At 56.0% G+C, this 23,099-nt stretch overlaps 2 protein-coding genes across 4 annotated transcripts; one reads left to right on the forward strand and one right to left on the reverse strand.

Annotated features, from left to right (window-relative positions):
• Nucleotides 1-447: 447 nt before the first annotated feature.
• On the forward strand, nucleotides 448-12,956 carry RNF207 (ring finger protein 207). 3 transcript variants are annotated; one of them, XM_040459671.1, is made up of 17 exons: nucleotides 455-757; nucleotides 1,381-1,513; nucleotides 2,542-2,686; nucleotides 2,782-2,863; nucleotides 2,941-3,016; nucleotides 3,091-3,216; nucleotides 3,629-3,675; nucleotides 3,933-4,005; nucleotides 4,085-4,153; nucleotides 4,612-4,680; nucleotides 4,765-4,862; nucleotides 5,514-5,700; nucleotides 5,841-6,026; nucleotides 6,286-6,337; nucleotides 6,664-6,781; nucleotides 11,246-11,326; nucleotides 12,148-12,956. In XM_040459671.1, exons 1-17 carry the CDS (start codon nucleotides 567-569, stop codon nucleotides 12,317-12,319), a joined length of 1,905 nt encoding a protein of 634 aa, XP_040315605.1. In that variant the 5' UTR covers nucleotides 455-566; the 3' UTR covers nucleotides 12,320-12,956. The 3 variants fall into 3 exon arrangements, with proteins under 3 accessions (XP_040315624.1, XP_040315605.1, XP_040315614.1); XM_040459690.1 differs by lacking the exons at nucleotides 11,246-11,326; nucleotides 12,148-12,956 and having other exon boundaries at nucleotides 448-757; nucleotides 6,286-6,344; XM_040459680.1 differs by lacking the exons at nucleotides 3,933-4,005; nucleotides 4,612-4,680; nucleotides 4,765-4,862.
• Nucleotides 12,957-13,681: 725 nt separating this feature from the next.
• On the reverse strand, nucleotides 13,682-23,099 carry ICMT (isoprenylcysteine carboxyl methyltransferase). Its single transcript, XM_040459710.1, has 5 exons — nucleotides 22,905-23,099; nucleotides 21,923-22,011; nucleotides 20,865-21,034; nucleotides 19,869-20,086; nucleotides 13,682-17,111 (listed from the first exon to the last, which is right to left on the reverse strand). The coding sequence occupies exons 1-5, from the start codon at nucleotides 23,097-23,099 to the stop codon at nucleotides 16,929-16,931; spliced, it is 855 nt and encodes a 284-aa protein (XP_040315644.1). The 3' UTR covers nucleotides 13,682-16,928.

Here is a 23,099-nt window from a genome sequence, read left to right on the forward strand (position 1 = left end):
GGCGCGGTCCTTTCCAGCCCCCGCGTTCCCGCCTCTGCCCTCGGGGCGAGACGCGGAGTGACCGTGGCCGTGGCGGGAGCCCTCGTCGCGGCTCAGCGGCCGGCCTGGGAAGGGTGCACGGGAGCACCGTGCCCGAGCAGTGCTGCGGTCCAGCGCGGAAGGGGTGTCGCCTGCAGGTCACCCAGAGGACACCGGGAGGGGAATTCCTGGGGTGGGAGTGAGGCGAGGTGGGCGACGTGGAGGCAGGGGAGGGTAGACGTTGAGTAGGACGCATTGCTCGGTCCTGCGGCCTGACCTTCCGGGGCCACCAAGGGGGTGCGGGAGAGGCGGGGAGCGCGCAAAGGGCGCGACCCCTCCGCACGCCTGCTGCCGGTTCTCCCCGCCCCGGGCGCTCCAGACCCCAGCCCGGGCCTAGGTGGTCCCCGCCCCACGACCGCTGGACGCCCCGTCGGGCCGGGGCGGGGTAGACGGGAGGGAGCCGCGCGCGGGCAGAGGGGACGCGCGGGCTCCGCGGCCGGCTCCCCGCACCGTGCACGCGCCGCCGCCTTCCTGAGCTTTTCCAGAAGATGTCGGGAGCCATCTTCGTGCCCCTGGAGGGCCTGGGGGCCCCGGACGCCGCGAGCGGCCACCCGCTGGTGTGCCCGCTGTGCCACGCACAGTTCGAGCGCCCGTGCCTGCTGGACTGCTTCCACGACTTTTGTGCCGGCTGCCTGCGGGGCCGCGCCACCGACGGCCGCCTCGCCTGCCCGCTGTGCCAGTGAGTGCCCCAAAGCCCAGTGGTCGCCCCCCACCCCCCGGGGAGACTGGCCCCGTCTAGATGCGGGGCTAGGTGCAGGGAGGGCAGGGCTCTGACTCCCGGCAGAGGCCGCTGGGAGAGGCTGCCCCCAGCCCGCACCTCTCAGCCCCAGAATGCGGGCTCCCGCCCATTGTACAGAGCAGGTTAACCGAGGCCCGGAGTAACTGGCAGAAGCCCTCCCCTAGAAAGCCAGGAGGCAAGAGGAAGGCTGTGCAGGATCTCAGCACAGCAATCTAACACTGACAGTAATTCACTTGGGGGATCCCTTGAGTATTAGATCAACAGAAGCAGGTTATGTTGGCTCAAGTTACAAGGGCTAGCCCTAAGTTTGTGCAATGCGATGAGAAAGGGTAGAGGGGAGGTGTCCACCTCTGAAACCCCAGGTCACCAACCCCATGGGCCCCCAGGATTCGCCCAGGATGGGGCAGAGTGGGGGACAGGGTCAGAATGAGCACTGGGTGAGATATTTATAGCAGACGCCAGCTCCTATTTTTAGTTCCAGCCTGAAACGTGGGGGGGGTGGGAAAGGAGATAAGGAGCCATGGGGAAGGGGCATCTGGATCTTGGCTGCAGCTTCTCCACAGACACCAGACGGTGGTGAAGGGCCCCAGCGGGCTCCCTCCTGTGGATCGGCTGCTGCAGTTCCTGGTGGACAGCTCAGGGGATGGCATGGAGGTGGTGCAGTGTGCCAACTGTGACCTGGAGTGCGGCAAGCAGGCAGGGAGGCCTGGGGGGGAGGGGGGGGCGGGGGCCGGCCCGGGGGGGGGGGAGGAGGAGTGCCCCACATGTCCTTAGAGGAGTATTCCCTCCCTGGATTTTCCAAAACCTAAGTCACCCTGGATCCCAAATGTGGGCCCCGTTTTACAGGTGGGAAGACTGAGGTCCAGGACAAGTGACCTGAGGCACTAGCCAGATAGTGGCAGAGGTTAACATCATTCCATTGGGGGAGGGCTTACCAGTCCCCAAACTTGGGGTGGAGTTGGGATGGCCCTTGAGGGCTCCTACCTGGGGAGCTGACCAAGCTACCTGTACCCAAGGGGAAGTGAGGACAATGTGCTGTTGGAGAGGGGTGTTCCTGCCCCCCTCCCCCAGTCTAACAAAGAGGAGCAGAGGCCAGGCTTCAGGCTGGGCTGTGAACGTGAATGACACGAGGGACTCTGGCTTGTGAAGGTTGGATAAGGTATTCCAAGCCCCAGGAGGACAGCCCTGTGGGGCCAAAAGCTCAGGATGTGCTGGGCAAGTGAGAGCCGACAGTTCAGGAGGTTAGGGGTTGGAGGTAGGGACAGCATGGAAGGAAACGGCCTTGAATGCCAAAGTAAGGAGTTGGGTCTGTGCTTACACAGCCATTGTTGGGGTCAAAGCCACAGCGACAGTGGGAGACCTGGCCTCTCAGCCCTAGGTGTTGCGTAGGGGAGGGAACCAATGGGCCCTCCTTCCCTCTCCCAGCCAAGTTGTGACGCAGATGGCCAGGGTGGGCACCGTTACTTGGCCACTGTTGAGGGTGCCAAGGAGGGCTTGAGAAGCCTTCAAACACGAAATTTTGTTGTAGGTAAAATGTTTCTGCTCCCCCCACCCCTCATCTGTAAACTGGGTATATTCAAGCGTCATGATTACCCAGAAGGGCTGCATTTAGCAGCGTGCCTGCCCCAGGCTCAGACTGACACTCTCTGACACGTGCGCACTCAGGGACTCAGGCTCCTCGGCCCGTGGGCAGGCTGAGGCTGCGCTCGGTCCTCTGTCCTTAGGACGCAGAGACCACGTACTTCTGCAACACGTGTGGGCAGCCGCTGTGCGCACGCTGCCGCGATGAGACGCACCGGGCACGCATGTTCGCGCGCCACGACATCGTGGCCCTGGGCCAGCGCAGCCGCGATGTGCTCCAGAAGTGCAGTGAGTGCGGCGTGTCGGGTGGGGGCCGGGGCCGGGGCGGGCCGGGCGGGTCTGCCCGGAGCCCTCACCTCCGTCCCCGCCGCCCCGGGCCGCAGCGCTGCACGCCGAGCCCTACATCATGTTCTCCACCGACAAGAAGTCGCTGCTGTGCATCCGCTGCTTCCGGGACATGCAGGGGTGGGTAGGGGGGAGCGGGAGGCGAGGGGGTGCCGGAGGGCAGCCGGGAGCGGGGCTGACGTGCGGGGTCCCCGCAGGGAGAGCCGGGCGCACTGCGTGGACCTCGAGTCAGCCTACGTGCAGGGCTGCGAGCGGCTGGAGCAGGCGGTGCTGGTGAGCGCGGGGTGCCCAGGGCGCCAGGGCAGGGGAGGTGCATGCCTGCCGGGCTGAGGCCGCCCTGTTCCCAGGCCGTGAAGGCCCTGCAGACGGCCACACGGGAGGCCATCGCGCAGCTGCAGGCGATGGTGGAGGAGGTGCGGCGCAGCGCGGCGGAGGAGGAGGCCGCCATTCATGCCCTCTTCGGCAGCATGCAGGTGAGGGGTAGTGGGGACCCGACAGCCACAGGCTGAGCATCCTCATCAGCCACAACCCGGTACCCACAACACCCCACCTCCCGCCCGCGTGGAGTTTCCGGTGTAGCAGGGCAGCCGCGCATGGAGTTACTTAATGACGGTGGCCAGGAGAGTTCCAGCCCCAGGCTGGTGCCAGAGGTGCGGGGTGGTGAGGGAACACTCCCCGCCCCACCCCCCACCCCCGGGGGAGCTGCTGACATTTAGGGTGAGGGCACCAGGACTCCCAGGCAGTAGGGGGCAGGCAGGAAGAGCCAGGAGGTTGGAGGCACAGCAGCGGAACCAGGTGTGTGGCTGGGCCCCAGGCGTGGGGGAGTGCTGGGCCGGGAGGTGGCGGGCTGACCGCGCCCAGTCAGAAGCAGGCCATCCCTTCCAGGACAAACTGGCCGAGAGGAAAGCGCTCTTGCTGCAGGCGGTGCAGAGGTGAGTGGTGGTGGTGGGGTCTCCACTCCCTGTCCCTTGGCCTCCATACACCTATCTCCCCGCCTGGACCTAGGCAGACCCTGCCCCACCCTGGGGAGCAAGACATCTGGGCGAGGAGGGCCGGGTGGCTCAGGGCGCCGGGGAAGGATGCACAGAGCTGGTGGGGAGATAGAACCTCCCCGTTCTGAGCCCCCCCCCACCCAGGTGGGGGTGGGTGGCACTCCCCTAGGAGTTGAGGCTGCCTGCCCCTCCCCCAGCCAATACGAAGAGAAGGACAAGGCCTTCAAGGAGCAGCTCTCCCACCTGGCCACTCTCTTGCCCACCCTGCAGGTAAGGGGAGCTGGGGGTACAGGGCTGGGCACTCACCCCCCCCCACCCCGCCATTTATAGCGCAGTGTCCCTCCCGCAGGTTCACCTGGTCAACTGTTCATCCTTCCTCAGCCTGGCCAATAAGGCTGAGTTCCTGGACCTGGGCTATGTGAGTCCCCCTGGCTCCTGAGGGGTCTCCCTCTCCCCATCAGAAGCCCACCCTGCACACCCAAGACTCCCACCTCGAGGCCTGGCAGCCTGCCACCCGGGGTCTGGACCAGGGCTCTCTGCGGCTGACCTCCTCCTCCTCCGCACCATCATCTGCAAACCATTCAGGGGCCAGCTGAGTCCCTTTTATAAGGACGGCGAAGCCTGGAGGGGAGCGGGAGCCTCCACTCCGCCCACAGTGTGGGGTGTCTACTGAAGTCCGGCTCCCCCCAACTTGCCTGTGGATTTGGGGGCTGGGGTGGCGTGGGGGTTCTGGGACAGTCCCAGGGAAGGGACTCCAACACGTACCAGGTGAGTGCCAAAGTCAGCCTTGCCCTCGCGGCGCGGGGCCTCACTGTCCTGCCCCGCCAGCCCCCCTCCCCCGCTCCCGGGGGCCTGAGCGCCCTCCTCCCGCTGCAGGAGCTGTTGGAGAGGCTGCAGGGCATCGTCACGCGGCCGCAGCGCCTCCGGCCAGCGCAGAATAGCAAGGTGCGGGGCGGCGCGGGCTGGGGGGGCCGGGGCGGGGCCGGAGGGGGCGAGGAAGCCGCCTCACCAGCCGGTCCCGCCGCCCAGATCGCCAGCGACTACCGCGCCGAGTTTGCGCGCTGCCTGGAGCCGCTGCTGCTGCTGGGGCCCCGCCGGGCGCCGGGGGCCGGGGCCGCCCCCAACACGTGAGCAGCTGGGGGCGCCCTCCCTGCCGCCGGGGCGGGGTGTGGGGGCGACACGAGGTACCCGGTCGCGGTAGGGACAGGCTGCCTGCCGCCCTCCCCAGACGGAGGGACCGGAAGCCCCGGGCAGACCTGGCAGAGCAGAGCCTGGTTAGGGAAGGACAGAGAGGACCCGGGACTGTCCCCAATTGCCGCTCATGTCCTCCGCCACTCGGCCCCCGGCGCCTAGGGACTGAAGGGGAGGGGCAGCTTGGGGTAAGGCCTGACTTCCGGGCCTTAGTCTGGAGAGCCAGACACCCAGGAGGACTTGGGAGAAATGCCTGAGCTGGATGTATGTGCCAGGGACCCCGGGGACCCGGTCAGGGGAGACTGGGCGTCAGGTGAAATGCCCAGAGTCCCGCGGGTGAGTGAACAAAGTTTATTATGCACCAGCCCTGACACATCTGGATGGACCTTTTCCTGTACATCGACATTACCCTGGATTTTTTAAAACACCATGCTGATGTCCTTGGTCTTGGGTGCGCCTTGCGCAGACTTTTTCAAAGTTCCTAGGTGGTTCTGGGGTGCAGTCCCGGGGAGAGGCTGAGAGCCTGGAGAAGGGGAGACCCTCCCAACCCCCCACATCTGCATCCACACTGGCTCTCTCCCCCTCAGGCTAGCAGCGAGCTCAGGCCCCAACGTGCTGATGGGGCCCAGCTGCCCTTCCCCAGCGGGAAAGATGCTGGGGTCACTAATCCAAAAGCCCACGCTGCACCGGTCCATCAGCACCAAGGTGCTGCTGGCCGAGGGTGAGGATACACCCTTTGTGGAGCACTGCCGCCACTATGAGGACTCCTACCGGGTGAGTGGGGCCAGGGACCTGCAGGCTGGGAATGTCCCCACCCCTGCCTGCCCAAAGTGCAGTGGCCAAATCGAGTCCCGACCACCTGGCCTGGAGGCTGTGCCTCTGCTGAGGCACGCTCACTAGGTGTCTGTGCACAGCGCCTGCAGGCAGAGATGCAGAACTTGAAGGACCAGGTACAGGAACTGCACCGGGACCTCACCAAACACCACTCGCTCATCAAGGCGGAGATCATGGGAGACATCCTGCACAAGTCCGCACAGGTGGACGCGCAGATCGCCTTGGAGTACGCCTCCCTGGAGGGGATGAGAGCGGTCTTCCAGGAGGTAGGCCCTCCCCGGGCGCTGGGCCCCTTGCAGCCCCACCCGTCGGGCATACAGGGGAAGGAGAGAGGAGGAGGAGCTTGGCCTGGTCCATCATGAGGCCCTCGTGTGGCAGGCTCTGGAATGAGGCTCTTTGCTGCCTGGAACCCCGCGACCTAGCTGGGGGTGCCCTGTGGACCTGAGTAGCTACAGGACAGAAATGCCACCAGTGGAAATTCCAGCTGATGACCATGTGCAACGTCCAACTCCCTTTCTCTTTCAGATTTGGGAGGAATCCTACCAGCGGGTAGCTAACGAGCAGGAGATCTACGAAGGTCCCAGGCAACTGCTGCTGGGTGCACCCCCATCCTGGAGCTAACCCACGTGTTAGCAGGGGCAGGAAGTCAGTTACCCACTAACCAGATACAGACTCCCAGGCTCCTCCCCTTAGCCCTTGACTTTGCCTCACGATTGCTAATGCCCCAAAATGATGCATGTGAGGTCAGGATTCAGTAAACACAATACCTCCACAAGTCTCACGATGCTCTTTAATTAAAGAGGCAATCGATGACGTAGTTGGGATAGATACGTAGAAGGTGTGAGCCTGACAAGAAGAACCTGAAGCCAACAAGACCCAACGCTCTGGCATTGGCCCCCACAGCCCAGCTCCGTGACCTTCTCCAGCTGAAGCAGGAGAATGCCTACCTGACCAGCATCACCAAGCAGATCACGCCCTACGTCCGCTCCATTGCCAAGGTGAAGGAGCGACTGGAGCCCAGGTGAGAGCAGGGGTTGTTCACAGGGGAGCCAAGACACTTCTGAATGTGTGTGGACAAGGTGCCATACGTGCAGAAGAGCTCCGTTTAGGAAGTCAGTGGGCCAGGTCACGAGGGTTTACTCAGGGCATCTGGGCAGACCAGGTGCTGGACATCTCTCAAAGACACAGAATGAGTTGGCTGCTCAGAGTTTCTGCTTCGAGGCACAACATTGCCCACCTCTAGCCCTCAGGAACAGGCCAAAGCAGAAGACACTTCTTAGGGGTGAAATGAGGGCCCTCAACAGATCCAGGCAGCAGGACACGGAGGAGAGGGCAGAACTGCCTCACTACATGGTTAAGCCAAGTCTAGGCTCTCAGCACCATACTTGGGTATCAAAAGGTGTTACAGTGGCAGAGGGATGTTGGTGGCAGGTTCTCAATGTGCTTGTCTCTTGCATCACCTGGTTCCAGGGTGGGCTGGTTGCCCTGTAGGTCTGACCGCGGTCAGCCTGAAGTCTTTCTCCACCACCCTCTGGGGGACTCCCGTTGCCTTGCCCCTGCACCCTTCCGTGACTCTTTGGAAAAGGGTGCACAGGAGGTACACATTTTGGACAGCACAAGTCTGAAATGTCTATATTCTGCCTTTGCACTTGACTGATGGTTTTGCTGGGTATCGAATTCTAGGCTGGAGGGGTGCCTGGGGTGCTCAGTTGGTTGAGCATCTGACTCAATTTTGGCTCAGGTCATGATTCCAGGGTTGTGGGACTGAGCCCCTCACCAAGCTCCTGGCTGAGTGTGGAGGCTGCTTGAGGTTCTCTTCTCTCTTCTCTCTCTTATCTCTCTCTCTCTCTCTCCCTCTGCCCCTCTTCCCTGCCCGTGCTTGCCGTCTCCCTCTCTCAAACAAACAAGTCATGAAATTCTAGATTGGAAATGATTGTCCTTTGAAGGCATCACTGTATTTCCTTGCTTCCGAGATTGTCTTTGAGAAGTTCGAAGGCATTCTGACTCCTAATCTTTGTGATGAGATCTACTTACTCTCTTTCGAAGCTTCTGGAATTTTCTCTGGTCCCAGCATTCTGAAACTTCACACTGGTGAGGGTCTACTTCCATCATTAGGAAGGACCTTTCAGTCTGTAAGTTCATGCGCTTCAGGTTTTTTGTTTTGTTTTGTTCATTTTGAGAGAGAGAGGAAGAGAGCAAGCCAGGGAGGGGCAGAGACGGAGAGAGAATCCCAAGGACGCTCAGCTCCTTGTGCAGAGCCCAATGTGGCATTTGAATTCAGGAACTGTGAGATCATGACCAACCTAACCAACCAAGCCACCCAGGTGCCCCCATGTCCTTCAGTTTTGACATGTCTTCTTGAATTAGTTGATTTCTTCACTTCTTCTCTTCCTGGAATCCCTATTATTGGACCATTGGCTTTCCTGGGCTGATGTACCTCCTGGGTACTTTCTTCTTTGTCTTTCTGCTGCACTGAGAGATTTCTTTTCTTCCAACCCTTCTGTTGAGTTCACTTTTGAAGAAAATTCCCAAGAGCTCTTTTTAAAATTTCATTGTTTTGGGGGGCGCCTGGGTGGCTCAGTCGGTTAAGCGTCCGACTTTGGCTCAGGTCACGATTTCACGGCCTGTGGGTTTGAGCCCCACGTCAGGCTCTGTGCTGACAGTTTAGAGCCTGGAGCCTGCTTTGGATTCTGTGTCTCCCTCTCTCTCTGCCCCTCCCCTGCTCGTGCTCTCTCAAAAACAAATAAAAATGTTTAAAATTTGTTTTCCATTTCCAAGAGCCCTTGTTTTGTAACATGGTCTTCCCCCCCCCCACCCCCAACACACAGCATTCTGTTGTTTTATGGACAGTCTCTTACCCCTCCAAGGCTGACAAGTGTTTGTTGTTTCTTTCTCCCTTAAGTCTCTTTCCTCCAAGTTTTTGTTTAGGTTTCCGTCTTCCGTTTTATTTTATTTTTATTATTTTTGGATTATTTTATTATTTTTTTTAATGTTTATTCTTGAGAGAGAGAGAGAGAGAGAGAGAGAGAGAGAGAGGGGAGGGGCAGAGTGAGAGAGGGACACAGAATCCAAAGCAGGCTCTAGGCTCTGAGCGCACAGCCTGACTCGGGGCTCGAACTCACAAGCCGTGAGATCATGACCTCAGACGCTTAACCAACCGAGTCACCCAGGCGCCCCTCTCTCTGTCTTCCATTTTAAGGACTTTTCTCAGGCCATCCTTGATCGTGTGCTCATATTAGGGGTGGGGGGCAGAGGGGGCAGGCCAGAAACTCAGAGCACATGGGTGGCACTTCACTGCAGGGGGGTGGGGGGACCAGGGTGGGCAGTGCTTTTTTCCTGTCGTTCCCCAGTCTCCCTCCTGGCGGCCGCTGTGTGGAGCATTTGCAGGCAGCCCTGGTTTTCGTTTCCCACCCGTGTTGTACCCTGGTACCTTCACAGAGACCAACCCTTCAGGGGGCTGGGGTGGGGGAGGGGAGGCCGCTTGGCCGTGGGCAGCTTGAGGCGGCCCCCTCCCTATTTCTGTCCTGTCCTCCCTGGTAGAGGCGATTCCGTGGTGTGAAGGCAGTAGGCTCGGGCGTGTCCCGCGTCCGTTCCAAGCTCGGGTTTCTCCCGGCTGCTGAGGTTACCACTGACCCTCCAGCTTCCAAAACTGTGGTGTTACCCTTTTCTCTCCTCAACCTGGAGAGGCTCCTTCCCCTGTTGTTTTGGCCCCTTTCCTGGAGATTTCGTGAGTTTGAGGAAGAAGGAAAACTAGTGTGCGGTGACGGTGTTCCTCCAGAACTGCCAAGCCACCTCTCCGGTGACTATTCTGACATGCGCACGGAGAGGCGAAACGCAGCCTGGCCTCTGCACAATTGCGCTGAAATCCCTGTCTACCCGGGACCAGTTGCCGCGTCGGCTCCGAAGCTGCCGTTCCGAGTCGCTTGCTCCGCAGACGGCGTGATTCCGTCTATGAGACGTTTATGAAATGTCAAAACCAGACAGAACCACCTCTGGCATTAGCAGTCGGGATGGTGGTCGTCCCCGGGTGGGGGTGGGGGGCTCTGGAAGGAGGAGACGTTCTGGGTGCCACTGCCCCACTTGTGCAGGCCACGTGCCTGTCCCGAGGCTCGTTCTTAGAGTTTGCGCACGTTTCCTTCTGTGTGCTGCTTCGGCGAGGAACTAGCTTCAAGGACGTGCTCCTGCCCGCCTGTCTCTGGGGACGTGGCACCAGCGGTGGGTTTTGGCAAAGGGAAAGGAGGAGCTCAGGCTGGAGCCCAGCTCCTGGAGGTTTGGGGGGGCGGGGGAGGCTGGCTGCCTCTGTCCTTTTTCATGGCACCATTTTCCAGCATCTGGCGTTGCTGCCTCTGCTTCCTCCTCTCCCAGGGCCCGCAACCCGCCCCCGCCACCCCCGTCCCCACTGAGCCCGCTCCTGTGGCCTGTTGTCCTCCGCGACCTCTGGCTGCAGCCCTTGGCCTCTCCTGGCGCTCAAGAGCAGGCCGCTGTCTTCACCAGGCTCCTGTCTTGCTTCTGAGGCAGCCCACACCTGTTTGCCTCCTGCCCTTCAGGCTGTCCCTTTACAGACTGGCCGCTCTGCCACCTCTGCTCAGTGCCCAAGTGTCAGCTTTCCGCAGGGCTCAGTCCTAGAGCCTCTCCCCATCCCACACCCTATGCTTAAGGGGCTCCATCTGGTCCCCCCACTTTAAAACTCCAGTGTGCCACTGACCACCCCCGAGCCCTCCCCAGTATAGGCCCCCCTGGGCTCCAGACCCCTCTCTAGCTGCCTCCTCCTGGGGCGGGGTATGTCTCCACTTGGACAGGTCATGGGGGCCTCAGATCCCACAATGGCAGAACCCCATTTCCTCCCCCAAACGTGCCATTGTTTGTACCCCTCAGGAGTGGCATCACATCCCCCAGGTGCCCAAGTGAGAAGGCCAGGGGGCCTTCTGATTCCTTTCCTTCCTTCGCCCCATTTCCTACATACCCTGAATCCTGCTGACGTAACTGTCTCTGCCCACTGTCCCCACGGCTGCCCCAGGCCACGCCACCGTCACTGACCCTCTCTGGCCCTTCTAGGGTGTTCCACAGCTAGTGGCCTTCTTAGAGCCTAGAGTTCCCATCACTCCGGGGCCCAACAGCCCTTTTGGGACCCTCCCTGTCCACCTCTGACCACGGCAGCCCCTGGCCACACCCCAGTCATAATGGCCTTTCAGTTCCCCAGAGAAGCCAGACCGGATCCCCCTTCCCAGATTGTCCCAGGGATCCTGGGACACGCAGGTGTCCGTTCCTGCCATTCCCCACCACCTGGCCCCGCGGTGCCTTCTTCCCAACCACAGCACAGCTGCCGTCCCCGGGAGCAGCTCTGGCCCTCAGTAAACAGCTGAGACCCAAGCCCTAGGCAGGCCCGAGTGCCTCACTCAGTTTGGTCTTGTCCGAAGACGGGGCTGAAGGACAGCGACTGGCTCCGCTGCCTTCGAGCCTCCCGGGAACGGTCTCTCCCGCACAGGCTTCAGGTGCCCGCGGGGGAACAGCTGGACCACCTACAGAACACACACGAGGAGGACGTCAGTGCTGAGACCCAGGCCAGGTAAGGCGAGTCTTTCCAGCCGATTCGATCTCAGAGACAGGTCCCGGTTTTCTATCCCATTTGGTCCAGGCTTGCCGCTGACCAGCTCTAGAGCCTCGGCTGGGTCTGTTTGTAAAACACGGGTCAGAGGGGTTCTGAACCCGGATGGCGGCTTCATAGAGGAGACGTGACCCGCACTCCAGAATTGCAGACGGCCACGGCTGCTGCCTGCACCACTCATGCCACTGAGGGCTGCTGGCTCACAGGCATTTACACCAAGTGAGTCAGATTCACTTGAATGAGGAAAAGTAACTGAGGGTTCTCTCCTCCAAGTGGGAGCATCACTAGTCACTGGAACCACGGGGTTTGCCAAAATCCTTGCCAGAGAAAGAGAAGAATGTGTGGTAACAGATCCGTCACCGTCACGGGCTGATCTTGTAGTATTTTGCTCTCAGTTAAGCCTGCTGCGCACGGGGCAGAGACCAGGGCTGCAGGAGACCAGAGCTAAGAGAGCTTGGAGGGCACAGAGCACCTGCCACGGTCTAGAGTGGCTGGTGACAGAGCAGAAACTAGTCTCACCCTCCTGGGCACCACACTCGGCTCAGATGCGTCAGAGGACTGTCCATTCAAAGCTGTTGTCGCGAGCCACAGACATAGCCTGAGCTGCCGATGTCTGGCAACTAAAAACCATTAGAGACAAGAGGAGAATCCTTTAGGAGAGAAGGTTCCGGCTCACCCACTGGTGTCGTCCAGAAAGGCTTCCCATCCCAGGAGCCATGCTGGTGCTGGCACACAGTGAAATGGGGGGTGCCAGGCAGCACTCATGCCAAGTGTCCCTTTAGGAATGACCCAGTGAGTGTCGCAGAGAAGAGAGAGAAGACGTCAGAACCCAGAGGGAACAGCCGGACTCCAAACAGCCTCAAAGAAGAGCCTCCACTGAAAAACAAAGACCCTCACAGACCCAAACTGAAAAACGGGGGCGGGGGCCCAACACAGAGAGAGCGCCCGATTTAGCAAACGCGACTGGTCCGGAGGGGTGGGCATTTCACAGCACGCAGGTCAAGACTGGGATATTTAAGAAAGGTTATTCCCACCAGGTATGTCATAAGGGGTAATCACCAATCAGCGGAAAAACCCAGACACTCCGACCGGTCCTAATCTCAGATTCTTTGGCTTAAGTTTCACTCTTCCCTGTGTTTGCACTGCATGAAGTCTCAGTCCTCCTCACGGGGACTGGGGGCGACGCCCCAGTCCGCCTGGAAAGCGTGAACACGTGAACGTGCCGTGCGAGCCCCTCGCTGGCCTGGCACCTCCTTCGCGGGAGCGCCAGGCCCTGCCCCCGTCAGGGGCCGTGCTCAGACAGCCCTGCCGTGCCTGCCTCCCAAGAATTCAGGGTGTCCTGAGCCATGGCCCCGCTGGGAAGTTCCAGCCGGTAATCTGAGCACTGACTCAGCAAAAGGGAAAACTGGCACTCCCGTTTTCTCCTGTCAAGGAGGACTGAGCTGCCAGGGCAAAGGAGAGGCGGCCGGTGGCACGGGCTGCAGGAGAGGGTCAGTACAACTTCCCCACAACTTTCTGCTGCTTCTCCAGACAACGGTCACTCTCGTGTTCACCTTCTACTGGTATTACTAAAGGACGACTCAGAATCCTTTCTCCAGAAATTCCTACTCCTACATGGTGTCCTTTCTATCAAGCGTAATTTCATAAATGCTTTAAAGAGGAAAATTAACCCAGATGACCTAAAATTTTAAGTTTTTGAGTTAAAATGTCCACACAGTCACATTTGAAGGAAATATCCAGCTCGATGTGGTGGTTCAAACAGCAAACGGATGGGGCGCCTGGCTGGCTCAGTCGGTTAAGTGTCCAACTTTGGTTTGGCTCAGGTCATGATCTTGCAGTTCATGAGCTCAAGTCCTGCATTGGGCTGTGCATTCGGTGGTATGGAGCATGCCTGGGGTTCTCTCTTTCCCTTTCTCTCTGCCCCTTCCCCACCTGCACTCTCCCTCTCTCTCTCAAAATAGATAAATCAACTTAAAAAAAAAACAACAACAACAACAACCACCACCAAAAAACGAACAGCAAATGGCTTCCATGTGCCAGGTAGGGCAGCACATCAATCCGTGAAAATGTCACGTTAACATCCACCGTTCTGCCCCTGCGTTCAGAGCACTGATTTCCTCATTCCAAAGCCTAAACCCATGGGAGCCTAAAAGGCAGGAGGAACTCGTCACAACAAACTGGCTACAAATTAGAATTCAAGACTGAATTGAAGGGGCAAAACACATCTGGTTTTATGCTGTAGGTCCCGGACATTTCTTAGCCAGTGATGACGTGATCTTAGAGGTCCTACATCCCACACAATCACGCTACCGCTCATAGTGAAATCAAGTACAGTTTTATTTAAGAATTGGAAATAATCAGTATCTGTGAAAGAAAATCCAATTTAAAATATTTAAATAAACATTTCTGCATGTAAAAAGAAGAGTAAAATAATTACTCCATTAAATTACTCTCCTAGCTATGGGACGGCTTCCTCTAGGGCAAGCGCTTGGGACCACCCCTGCCGGCTGGCCCTCCAAGCCCAGGACAAGGCGTCAAGCTCTCACAGCAGGGCGCAGAGAGCAAGCCTCTCCCACCAACCTCATCGAGCCACTACAGGAGCAAGATGTGGTGGGAGATCGCAACTATCTAAGGCAGTAAGAAAGTGCAGAGAAGGGACAGTGGGGGTCACTGTGCCTATTACGGAGGGGCTGCTACCAAAAAGCTGGAGCTGTGGCCAGCCCTCCTGAGCCTAAGCTACGAACACGTGTATTGGTTTAGGAATACTTCCCTATTGTATCCATCACTCAGAGTGTTAAATAAATGGAAGGGACTAATCAAGTTTAGTTTTGAGGCTCAAGAAGCAGTTCATACAGATGAAGGGGCAGTGGGGTACGCTGCCTTTCGCTTTCGGCCAGGCTCACCCCACTCACTACCTCTTTTCTGCGAGCTGCTATTCTCGGCCACAGCCTGCAAATCCTCATAAAACGTCTCACTTTACGCTGCTTCAAAGTAGCTTTGTTGTGTGCAGTGCCTTTTTTTCCATTTAAGGATCTCCACTTTAAAACCTGCAATGGAAAAAGTAAGTAATCTCTTGACAGTTTCTTAATTTGAGGGAACTGGTGACGTGGCCTTTACCCAAAAGCTTTTGGGAATACCCCAAAAGCCTGCACTTCATTAACCTGATTCTCTGCATGCACACTGTCACTGCTAAATTTATAAAGTTAAAAATAATCTGAAAATGTCAGTACTAGATGAAAGTCAATCACTTGCCAAATCCTGCCCCTAAGCAGTTCATCTTTTCTCCCTAAGTAACTGCTGACTTCTGCCCTGGGTGTACAAGTCGGGGTGAGGGCGCCCCCCCTAGTCCCGCCCCTGGAAGAGCTCTTTAAAGCCCAGGTGATGTAACAGCAGCACCTCGCCACAAAACACCAGGCCCACGTTCTGGGCTCAGGGGCCCGGCAGGAAGGTGGGCTTTGAGAATTCTAGCAGGTGGGGCAAGATGAGATCGCCAAACGCCAACACCTTTAGACTTTCTGTCCACAAAGCCAGGGGGCCATCATTAGCTGTTCTCCATCTATTAAAGACAGCTTCACAGCCCTCAGTGGGAATGAAAGTTGGGTCCAATCCCGGTAGATACAGCACAGCACTTTCCCTCAAGCAGCTGGGGATGGCTGCCAAAACCCCAGCCACACCCTCCTCCATTCTGCAGTCCCAGTGAGCGGAGCTGACTTTGCTAAGCGTGGTCTGGAGAACAAGTCAGAAGTGAGTCAACTGGAGTTCCCAGAGTAAGTGCATGTTGAGTCCCACTGGGGAGTGTTCGTGCCAGAAGGACCTGCTGCTGAGTGCTCCAGCGGCGGCCTCGGCCGGCCTGGCTGCAAGGCCCTCACGAGGGCCGATGGTAGAGTCCGCTCACACGGGCGAGCGGCATCCCAGGAATCAACAAACCCGTAAACCTCTTTGGTATACATAATAACAAAAAAATTAATTAGGCCATGAAATCTAGAAACAAGTGATGTTTCTGAGTTGGTAAAATGCTCTTCCGAACACATGTTTCCAGCGTCTGGTACAGCTAAGCAACGTCCACGTCTGTGTGACTCTGACACAGGATAGATTTCATTTACGCCATTCTCTCTCATCTAAGTATTAAAAACGTTTGACGTTGTTCTTCTAAGTTTTCACAACACCCCTATGAGGTAGGTGGTACTGACCCCATTCTACGGATGGGGAGTCTAGGCACGGAAAGGTTAAGTGGCTCCTCGAAGCCGCCCGGCACGGCGTGGCAGCACAGCAGCCCTCTAGCCGGGGCCGCCGCGGCCGTCGTAATCAGGCTCCGTTAGCGCCACCGCGGAACTGCAGGAAGGATTCCACGCGGAGACCAAGGCCCTCTCTGGTCCAGAATTAAACAAGGGTCCTAAAGCTTACGTACTTAAAGCCAACCACTTTCCCCAAACTTGAAAAACAAAAATACCGACTACATCTCCGTCGGGACCATTTGCTCTATTTAAGACTCTCGTACACTGACTTGCTTGAATGTTGCAGTGGTGTGTGCGTAAACCCCCTTGGGAAAGATGGTGTGAGATGATGTTAGAGATGGTGAAGTTCTGAGAACAGAACATAGAAATCAACAGTTGAGAGATTTCAAATGAAACAGAAAAGTATAAGCTATGGTGAAAGACTGAAATCCCAAACCAACGGAGAGCAATACTTCCCGGTGTCTGACGACGCCTTACACAGAGCACGTGCTCAGTGAGCATTTCTCTGTTAAAGGAAAAACGACACCCCTTTGACACGCCTGTGTCACTGACAACAGCCCCCTCTGGGGAGAAGAGCGGGAGCCAGGACCCCAGGGAAAGCCACAGGGGTCCAGTCTCCCTGGCCAGGGGTGCCCTTGTGAACACAAAGCCACTCAGCCAAGTTGTCTGGAGGTGTCCATTCTGCCAGATAAAAGTTGGGGCTATAAACACCAAGTGAGTCCCCTCTGAATCTATACTGCTATTTATAAAAAATAGATATGTAAATACGATTAAATATATTAAGAGCCAAAGTGCCTTATAAAGAATTATCTTAAAACTGTATAGATGCTCATGCACTTAAGCACAGAAAGAAGGAGGTCGAAGCTGTGCTGTTTGTGTTTTTCGGTTAAAGATTCTGAACGAATTTCTAACACTAAGCACTGATGCCCACATACCCCTTCCTGCAGAAGAAGCCTTACTCGACATCATGAGTGAGCCCACCTCTCCCGAGGGGTCTTGGTTACACTAAATACCTCGTGGGCCATGGGCTCTCGCCAGGGCCCTTCTGGAAGGGCACTGGTGAATATTGCTGTTATTTGCTCCTTGCCCACCTTTAATCTATGTCCTACCTTGATTGAGCCCAAGAACAGATTGCTCTAGGGTATGGGGTCCTTTGGTCCTAAGGCCTTCTGACCGTTTGGTCTCGAGTGATATTCCAGAAGAGTAACTGGTGACGCATAAAATGATTCAGAAAATCCATCCTGCGGCGTGGCTGCCGGGGGCAGTTCTGTCCCGGGCTGTGTGGCGGGGGGAGGCCCCTCGGCCCAGCCTGGCCCGCTCCGGCTGTGTTATAGCTCCACCTTGACCCCTTTTATAAAAGGCAGGCCTGTGGGCACCCGCTTCTTATACTCCAGGTACTCGTCTCCAAAAAAGTGAATTAATGAGATCTCCTCTTCTTCTGTCCGATCTCGGAAGAATCGCCACACCGTCAGAGCGTAGCCAACGCCACAGATGGGGTTGCACAGCATCACCTGACAGGGGACACAAAGTCGATCGGGGTCAGAGTGTTCCGACACCACGAACGTCAGCAGCACTGCTTCTCCTGAACACCCGCGGACGACTTCCTGTCAAGGGAAGGGCCCCAGAGATTCTCAAATACTATCGGGGTCTTTGAGAGCAGCGGCCAGGGCACACGCACTGAAACCACCCCACCGCTTTCACATTAGAGCTAAACGCTCATCACGGCAGTTTTCTTTCATACGCTTTTCTGTTGTTCCTCTTATGTGAGAGGTACCTAAAAATTAAAACATCAACTTCTCAGATTTCAGTCCTCAGGCTGACGGCAGCTCCCCGTGGGGCTCCTAGCCTGTCCCTTCCTGTTCCAGGCACCCCCTCCAGCCTGCAGCTGCCTGGTCCCCGGCCCCTGCCCCGCACCGCCCCCCCCCCATCCCCCTGCCGCCCCAGCCCATCCCTGTACCAGATCCACTGCTACCTGAGCTTATGAAATCACTTCTTTCTTCAAACCACTCCCCTGCCCCAACCCAGAAAAGCAGCACCTCGGCCACCTCCTCTGGCCCCTTTTCTCTGGACTGTACCCACTCTGACTGCCTCTCACTTCCTTACTCATGTGTTTTCCCCACTCTTAAGAATGTCTTCCCCACCGATCCACAGCCAAACAGTCCCTCCAGGCCAAGAACACCTCCCGGCTCTCAGGAACTTCCTGTGCTGTGTGGGAAACCCACTACTCCACCCCTGCCCCTTCTGATGGACCCCTACGGACACATGTCTTCCCCCAGTGGGCGATTTCCACCAAGAGCCAGGCACATGCCCTTGACTTCTTATTCCCATCACTACTTACTGGGCACTTAACCGTATTCCAGGCACAAGTTAAGCCCTTTACGACCAATAAGCCCCTACACTGAACCTCTGGGGCGGCACTGCTGTCCTCAGTGTGTGAGGACAGAGAGGCCAAGCAGCCAACATGAGAGCCAGGACTGGCCCTGTCAGTGCCCCAGAGCCTGTGCCCTCACAGCCAGCAACCACATGTGGCTTCCCAACACACCCTATACTAGGGTTTCCCAACTGCAGCCCACAACCTGTTACTGAGCCCCGAAATCCATTTAGTGCATCACAGCATCACAAATAACAAGATAGAAAACAGGAGTATTTTGTACTAGTAAGAACAAATATTGCTCTGGGAAAGACCTGTTCCGTTTTCATGCATGTCTGTGTGCCGGGCCACAGTGTAAAAAGACCTATGGTCAAAGAGGTACAAAAACTCTTTAGTCCTAGAGCACTTAATTTTTTTTTTTTTTTAATTATCATTATTATTTTTTTTTTAATTTTTTTTTCCACGTTTATTTATTTTTGGGACAGAGAGAGACAGAGCATGAACGGGGGAGGGGCAGAGAGAGAGGGAGACACAGAATCGGAAACAGGCTCCAGGTTCTGAGCCATCAGCCCAGAGCCTGACGCGGGGCTCGAACTCACGGACCGCGAGATCGTGACCTGGCTGAAGTCGGACGCTTAACCGACTGCGCCACCCAGGCGCCCCGTAGAGCACTTAAATACATAGGTAGCATTTATGGTAAATTACACGATTCAACTATAATCAACTTGTTCCCAGGGAGTATGATCGTTAATGCAGCAGTCTTAAGTTTCAGAAATGAAAGTTTTAAAATAAATCCTGGGGCGCCTGGGTGGCTCAGTCAGTTAAGCGTCCGACTCAATTTTGGCTCAGGTCATGAACTCACCATTCGTGAGACTGAGCCCCGAGTCAGGCTGTGTGCTGATAGGGTGGAGTCTGCTTTGGATTCTCTCTCCCTGGCTCCCAGCCCCTCCCCACTCATGCTCATGCGTGGTCTCTCTCAAAACAAACTTTAAAAAAATAAATGAAAAGAAAAGAGAAAAAAGGAAAGAGGAAAAGAAAAGAAAAGAAAAGAAAAGAAAAGAAAAGAAAAGAGAAAAGAAAAGAAAAGAAAAGAAAAGAAAAAAGAAAAGAAAAGAAAAGAAAAAAGAAAAGAGAAAAGAAATCCTGTGTGGTAACCTGCCCCTTCTACACCATGGGTGGGGGGGGTGGGGGGTTCACAGGGAGTCCCCAAAGGACCATCCATGTATTGCCAATGGAATGCTTGGGGGCCCAGAATGGATTTTCTCAAGGAAATGAGGAGTTTCCTGAGCTCTGTTCACATTCTCTGGCCAAGTCTTTCTAGGACCAAGAAAACAGATTCAAGAGGCAACGGTCAGGAAGCAAGGCTCAGTCTGCAACCCGAGACACAGCCAACCTCGGTAGCTCACGTTAAACCTAATACACGACCCAGGCCTCAACCAGAGCAGCTTCTGATGAAAATCAGAATCCACTTGAGCAGCAGAAGGCTCTCTCTCTCCCTGAAGCCCCATCTCTGTTCTCATCCCACAAGGGCGCTCCAGATCTAAGGTGAAGAAGCAGGGAAGGGGTAGGGCAGATGGGGTCACAGCACCTAGAATCGCCAGCAGTTTACAAGTTTAGGACACCCAGATTTTAGGTACACAGTGAAAACAAACAAACAAAATAACAAAAAACAAAAAAAAAAAAACCCCAAAAACCGTTAAGGACTAAATCCATTCTTTTGGGTTTTATTTCATTACCACCTGAAACACAACAGAGGGCACGTGCACCTATTTGAAGGAGACCAATAACCTTGCAGATCCAATGAACTGTACCTTTCAAAATGGTACATCTTATGGTGTTAGATTTTTTAAAATGTAAAAAACATCCAAGGCGACCACTGTCATTTCTGATATTGTACCTGGGTTCCAATGCTCCAGTAAAACCACCCGACGTAAGAAGGATGCCGAAACCAAGCATACACTCCGCTTGTCACCAGGGTATGAGTCTCTGATTTTTCATTCTGCACCACGTGATTGAAATTGGAACCAGCTGTGAACATGGCCGCTTTCCTCAGACATTCTCCAAAGACCACCATCAGCAACCCCAAGGCACTGAGCCAGGTGATCTGCTTCAGTTCTGGAGGAGAGACGTGTGACACACAGGAAGTGAAGACATGGGCCCATGGAGCTCCCCCTGCAGATGCTTAAAATGAACCTATTTCTCCAAGGCCAGCAACATTAGGAAACATGCTAGTGGGCAATTAGCATTTGTCATCACATTAAAATTTAATTATAAGCAAAACACATTCCCCTAAGTTGTGCTGTTCATTTGCTTCAAGTGCCAACAACCCAATTAGAGCATCATGGCAAAGACCTGATGAGCTCTCCATCCGTGTCCCTCTGTCACATGCCCCTCCTTCCCTTGGGGACAAGGACAGCTAAGTGAAGCAGAGAGGGATCCAATGTTTCCCATTCTGGCCCTTTACCAAATCCTGGGAACCACATATGTTTTACTTAATTTGCTGTGGAAAGTTCCATTTGAGAGTAGGTTTCAGGTGCAGAGGTTTTTGCTAATAACATCTTGACACGAAAAGTCTCAAGTCACAGAAAATGAACAGATGCAAATCTCTGACTGTAAAATTAGAATTATAGCTATCGAAGGTCGGGACTTCACATGAGGTAGTGCGGTACGTCGTGGAAGGCTTAAAGCAAACGGTCAACATGTCCTCCGTTCAAAATCCGGAAGCGGAACCCACAAGCTGTGCTTGTCCTTTATAAAGAGCTTAGTGAGGATGGAGAGCTGGGGAAAGTCACTCGGGGAGATTACACCTGGGAGGCGAGCCCACGTCACCACCCTCAGGCCTGCACAGAAGCCACCCTTCTCCCCTCCAGAGGGAAACGTGGGACACACTGACCTGGCCAAAAGATATTTTCGAGTGTGAACTCTATCCAAGAAGAAAGAGCGGCTACTGTGTACTCCAGACTGTGATTCAGGAGAAAGGAATCCAAGGACAGACTTTTGGGGTTATTGACTGCTGTGACCAAATATTCAGAATAATGGAATAGTGACAAGGAGCACATATACCTATTTAAAAACAAAAAGAAAGAGAGGTAAGTTGGGGCAAGGGAATCAAGTTGGCCGTAAGTCCAAGTGCAGGTCTGGGTCTGCCAAACTGTCCCTGAATTCTCTGAGGAGGTCCTGCTGTCACCTACCTGAGAGTGGACATCAGGCACCCACATGTAACATTACTCTTCGGGTCTGCAGAAGGTGGGGCTTTGAAAAGACTACTTTTGAATGTTACAGACCCCACAAACAGACTAGGGTCATGAAGGCATTATGGGCCCTTCAGTCTTTTAGAAAGGATACCACACACAGTAAAATATGAAAGTGGAACACAGTCAAAACAAAGCAGTGATGTATGTTGAATACAAAAAATTCAGCAAAACAAATAACTCCAGCAAAGAAGGATTAGATGGCTTAGAGAACTGATAACGGGAGATAAAGCCTTTTACCTTGAAGCCACTGGTTCATATCCAGGTCAGGGACTAGAAGGCTCAAGGGAATGAAATCATAGTGTAGGGGAAAATCCTACAGTGGCCGTGGGGGAGGCGCTAGATGTGACCTAATAGAAATTAGAGACGGAAAAGGCCTGTGAAGATGAGCCAGAGCCTTGCCCCTTCCTGTCACTGAGGACCTGTACCCTCTTCTGGGAAGGGCTCGTCACATTACTGATGAAGGCGCCTATGGAGGGTGCCAGGGAGACCTGTTTCTGCCTGCAACAGAAGCGACCGATGGGCACAAGTTCTCGACGTCCGAGACATAGGGATCTAGCTGGACATCAGAGACCGTACAGAATCCTCAACTGCCTTCAGCCAGTCAGAGAGGAGACACAGAGATGAGGATATACCACTTCTGACCCTCTGATCCTCCCACCCTCGCCTCAAAACCACTCTTCCCCCAAATACATCTTACCAGCCAAAGTGACTCCAAGAAGACTGGCTAAAACTTAGCAACATGCCGCAGCCGAACACAAAGCCAAGGAAGCAAGCTCGGATGGCTATCTGAAATGGACCCAAAAGAAGCTCAGTCACCGGGCTGTTCCCTGAGCACACATCCGGGCTGCAAGAGCACACACCCCACTTCCTTGGGACAAGTAGGCTACTGGGAAACACTTAGAGCTGATCTGGTCAGAGACTAAGAGTTAGGTAAGGCAGACGTGCCTGGGGTTCAAATCCCGCATCCACCCCTCTCTGGTTGTGTGGCCTTGGACAAGTTACTTAACCTCTCTGGACCTCCGTTTCCCCCCTATACACAACGGGGACAACAATGGTACCTACTTTCTAGGACTGCTGTGAAGAGTACCCGCATAAAGCACTTAAGAGTGCTGTAAGTTCGAGCTACCATTGCTATTATTACTGCTATTAGGATTCAGAGCAGTGGGAACACCGCATGAACCTCGTTTACTGGCCACTCTCCCAAGTCCACGCAGTTAAGTCTAGTCGGGGACGTGCGGGGCTCTGTGCCCAACCCCCTCCGAGTAACACTGCGGAGGCTTCTGACCTGACTTGGCGGCAGGTTAAGTGTGTCTCCACAACTTAAATGACATAAAAGAACTCGTGGGCCCGCTTCCTCCCCACGCCAAGCGCAGCTGCTGAACCGCACCAACTGCAACTTCCCACCCACTCCGCGGGAGAGAGAGGGCCCGCGACCCACGCCCCGCCCCCCCCCCCCCCCCCCAGCCTAGTGAGGCGGGGGCCCTCCTGCCAACTGAACTTCCGGAGAAAGAACACGCCCGGGGGAGGCGGTCCCTCCCACAGGCCCAGCTCCCGGCCCACCCCGACCCCGAGGGGGACGGAGCCCGCGCGCTGTACCCAACCCACCCGGGTCCCGCCCTCGCCCCGGCCCCGGCCCCGGTCCCGGTCCCGGTCCCGGCCCACCCCCGCCCGGCCCGCACCTGGTAGCGCGGCGGCCGGTAGAGCAGCAGCAGCAGCGCGTTGAGCCCAGCCACGTAGAGCGCCAGCCCGGTGCGGCCCTGCAGGCCGGCGCGCGTGAGCAGCGGCAGCGCGAGCACCGAGGCACCCAGCAGGAAGGTGGCCAGGCTGAGGCGCGCCTCGGAGCCCGGCGGAGCCCGCGCCGCGCAGCCCGCCAT

The sequence above is a fragment of the Herpailurus yagouaroundi genome, unplaced genomic scaffold (assembly GCF_014898765.1).
Source record: "Herpailurus yagouaroundi ecotype Mexico unplaced genomic scaffold, PumYag 77, whole genome shotgun sequence".
Classification (NCBI taxonomy): domain Eukaryota; kingdom Metazoa; phylum Chordata; class Mammalia; order Carnivora; family Felidae; genus Herpailurus; species Herpailurus yagouaroundi.

What these genes read in the sequence shown, in the direction of transcription:
- RNF207 (XM_040459671.1), top strand. Translation starts at nt 567, where the DNA reads ATGTCGGGAGCCATCTTCGTGCCCCTGGAGGGCCTGGGGGCCCCGGAC. An exon ending in TTGCTGCAGGCGGTGCAGAG is followed by an intron (nt 3,676 to 3,932) that starts GTGAGTGGTGGT and finishes CCCCTCCCCCAG; the next exon opens with CCAATACGAAGAGAAGGACA. An exon ending in ACTATGAGGACTCCTACCGG is followed by an intron (nt 5,701 to 5,840) that starts GTGAGTGGGGCC and finishes GTCTGTGCACAG; the next exon opens with CGCCTGCAGGCAGAGATGCA.
- ICMT (XM_040459710.1), bottom strand. Translation starts at nt 23,099, where the DNA reads ATGGCGGGCTGCGCGGCGCGGGCTCCGCCGGGCTCCGAGGCGCGCCTC. An exon ending in ACCGGCCGCCGCGCTACCAG is followed by an intron (nt 22,012 to 22,904) that starts GTGCGGGCCGGG and finishes GGTCCATTTCAG; the next exon opens with ATAGCCATCCGAGCTTGCTT. An exon ending in CGAAAATATCTTTTGGCCAG is followed by an intron (nt 20,087 to 20,864) that starts GTCAGTGTGTCC and finishes TCTCTCCTCCAG; the next exon opens with AACTGAAGCAGATCACCTGG.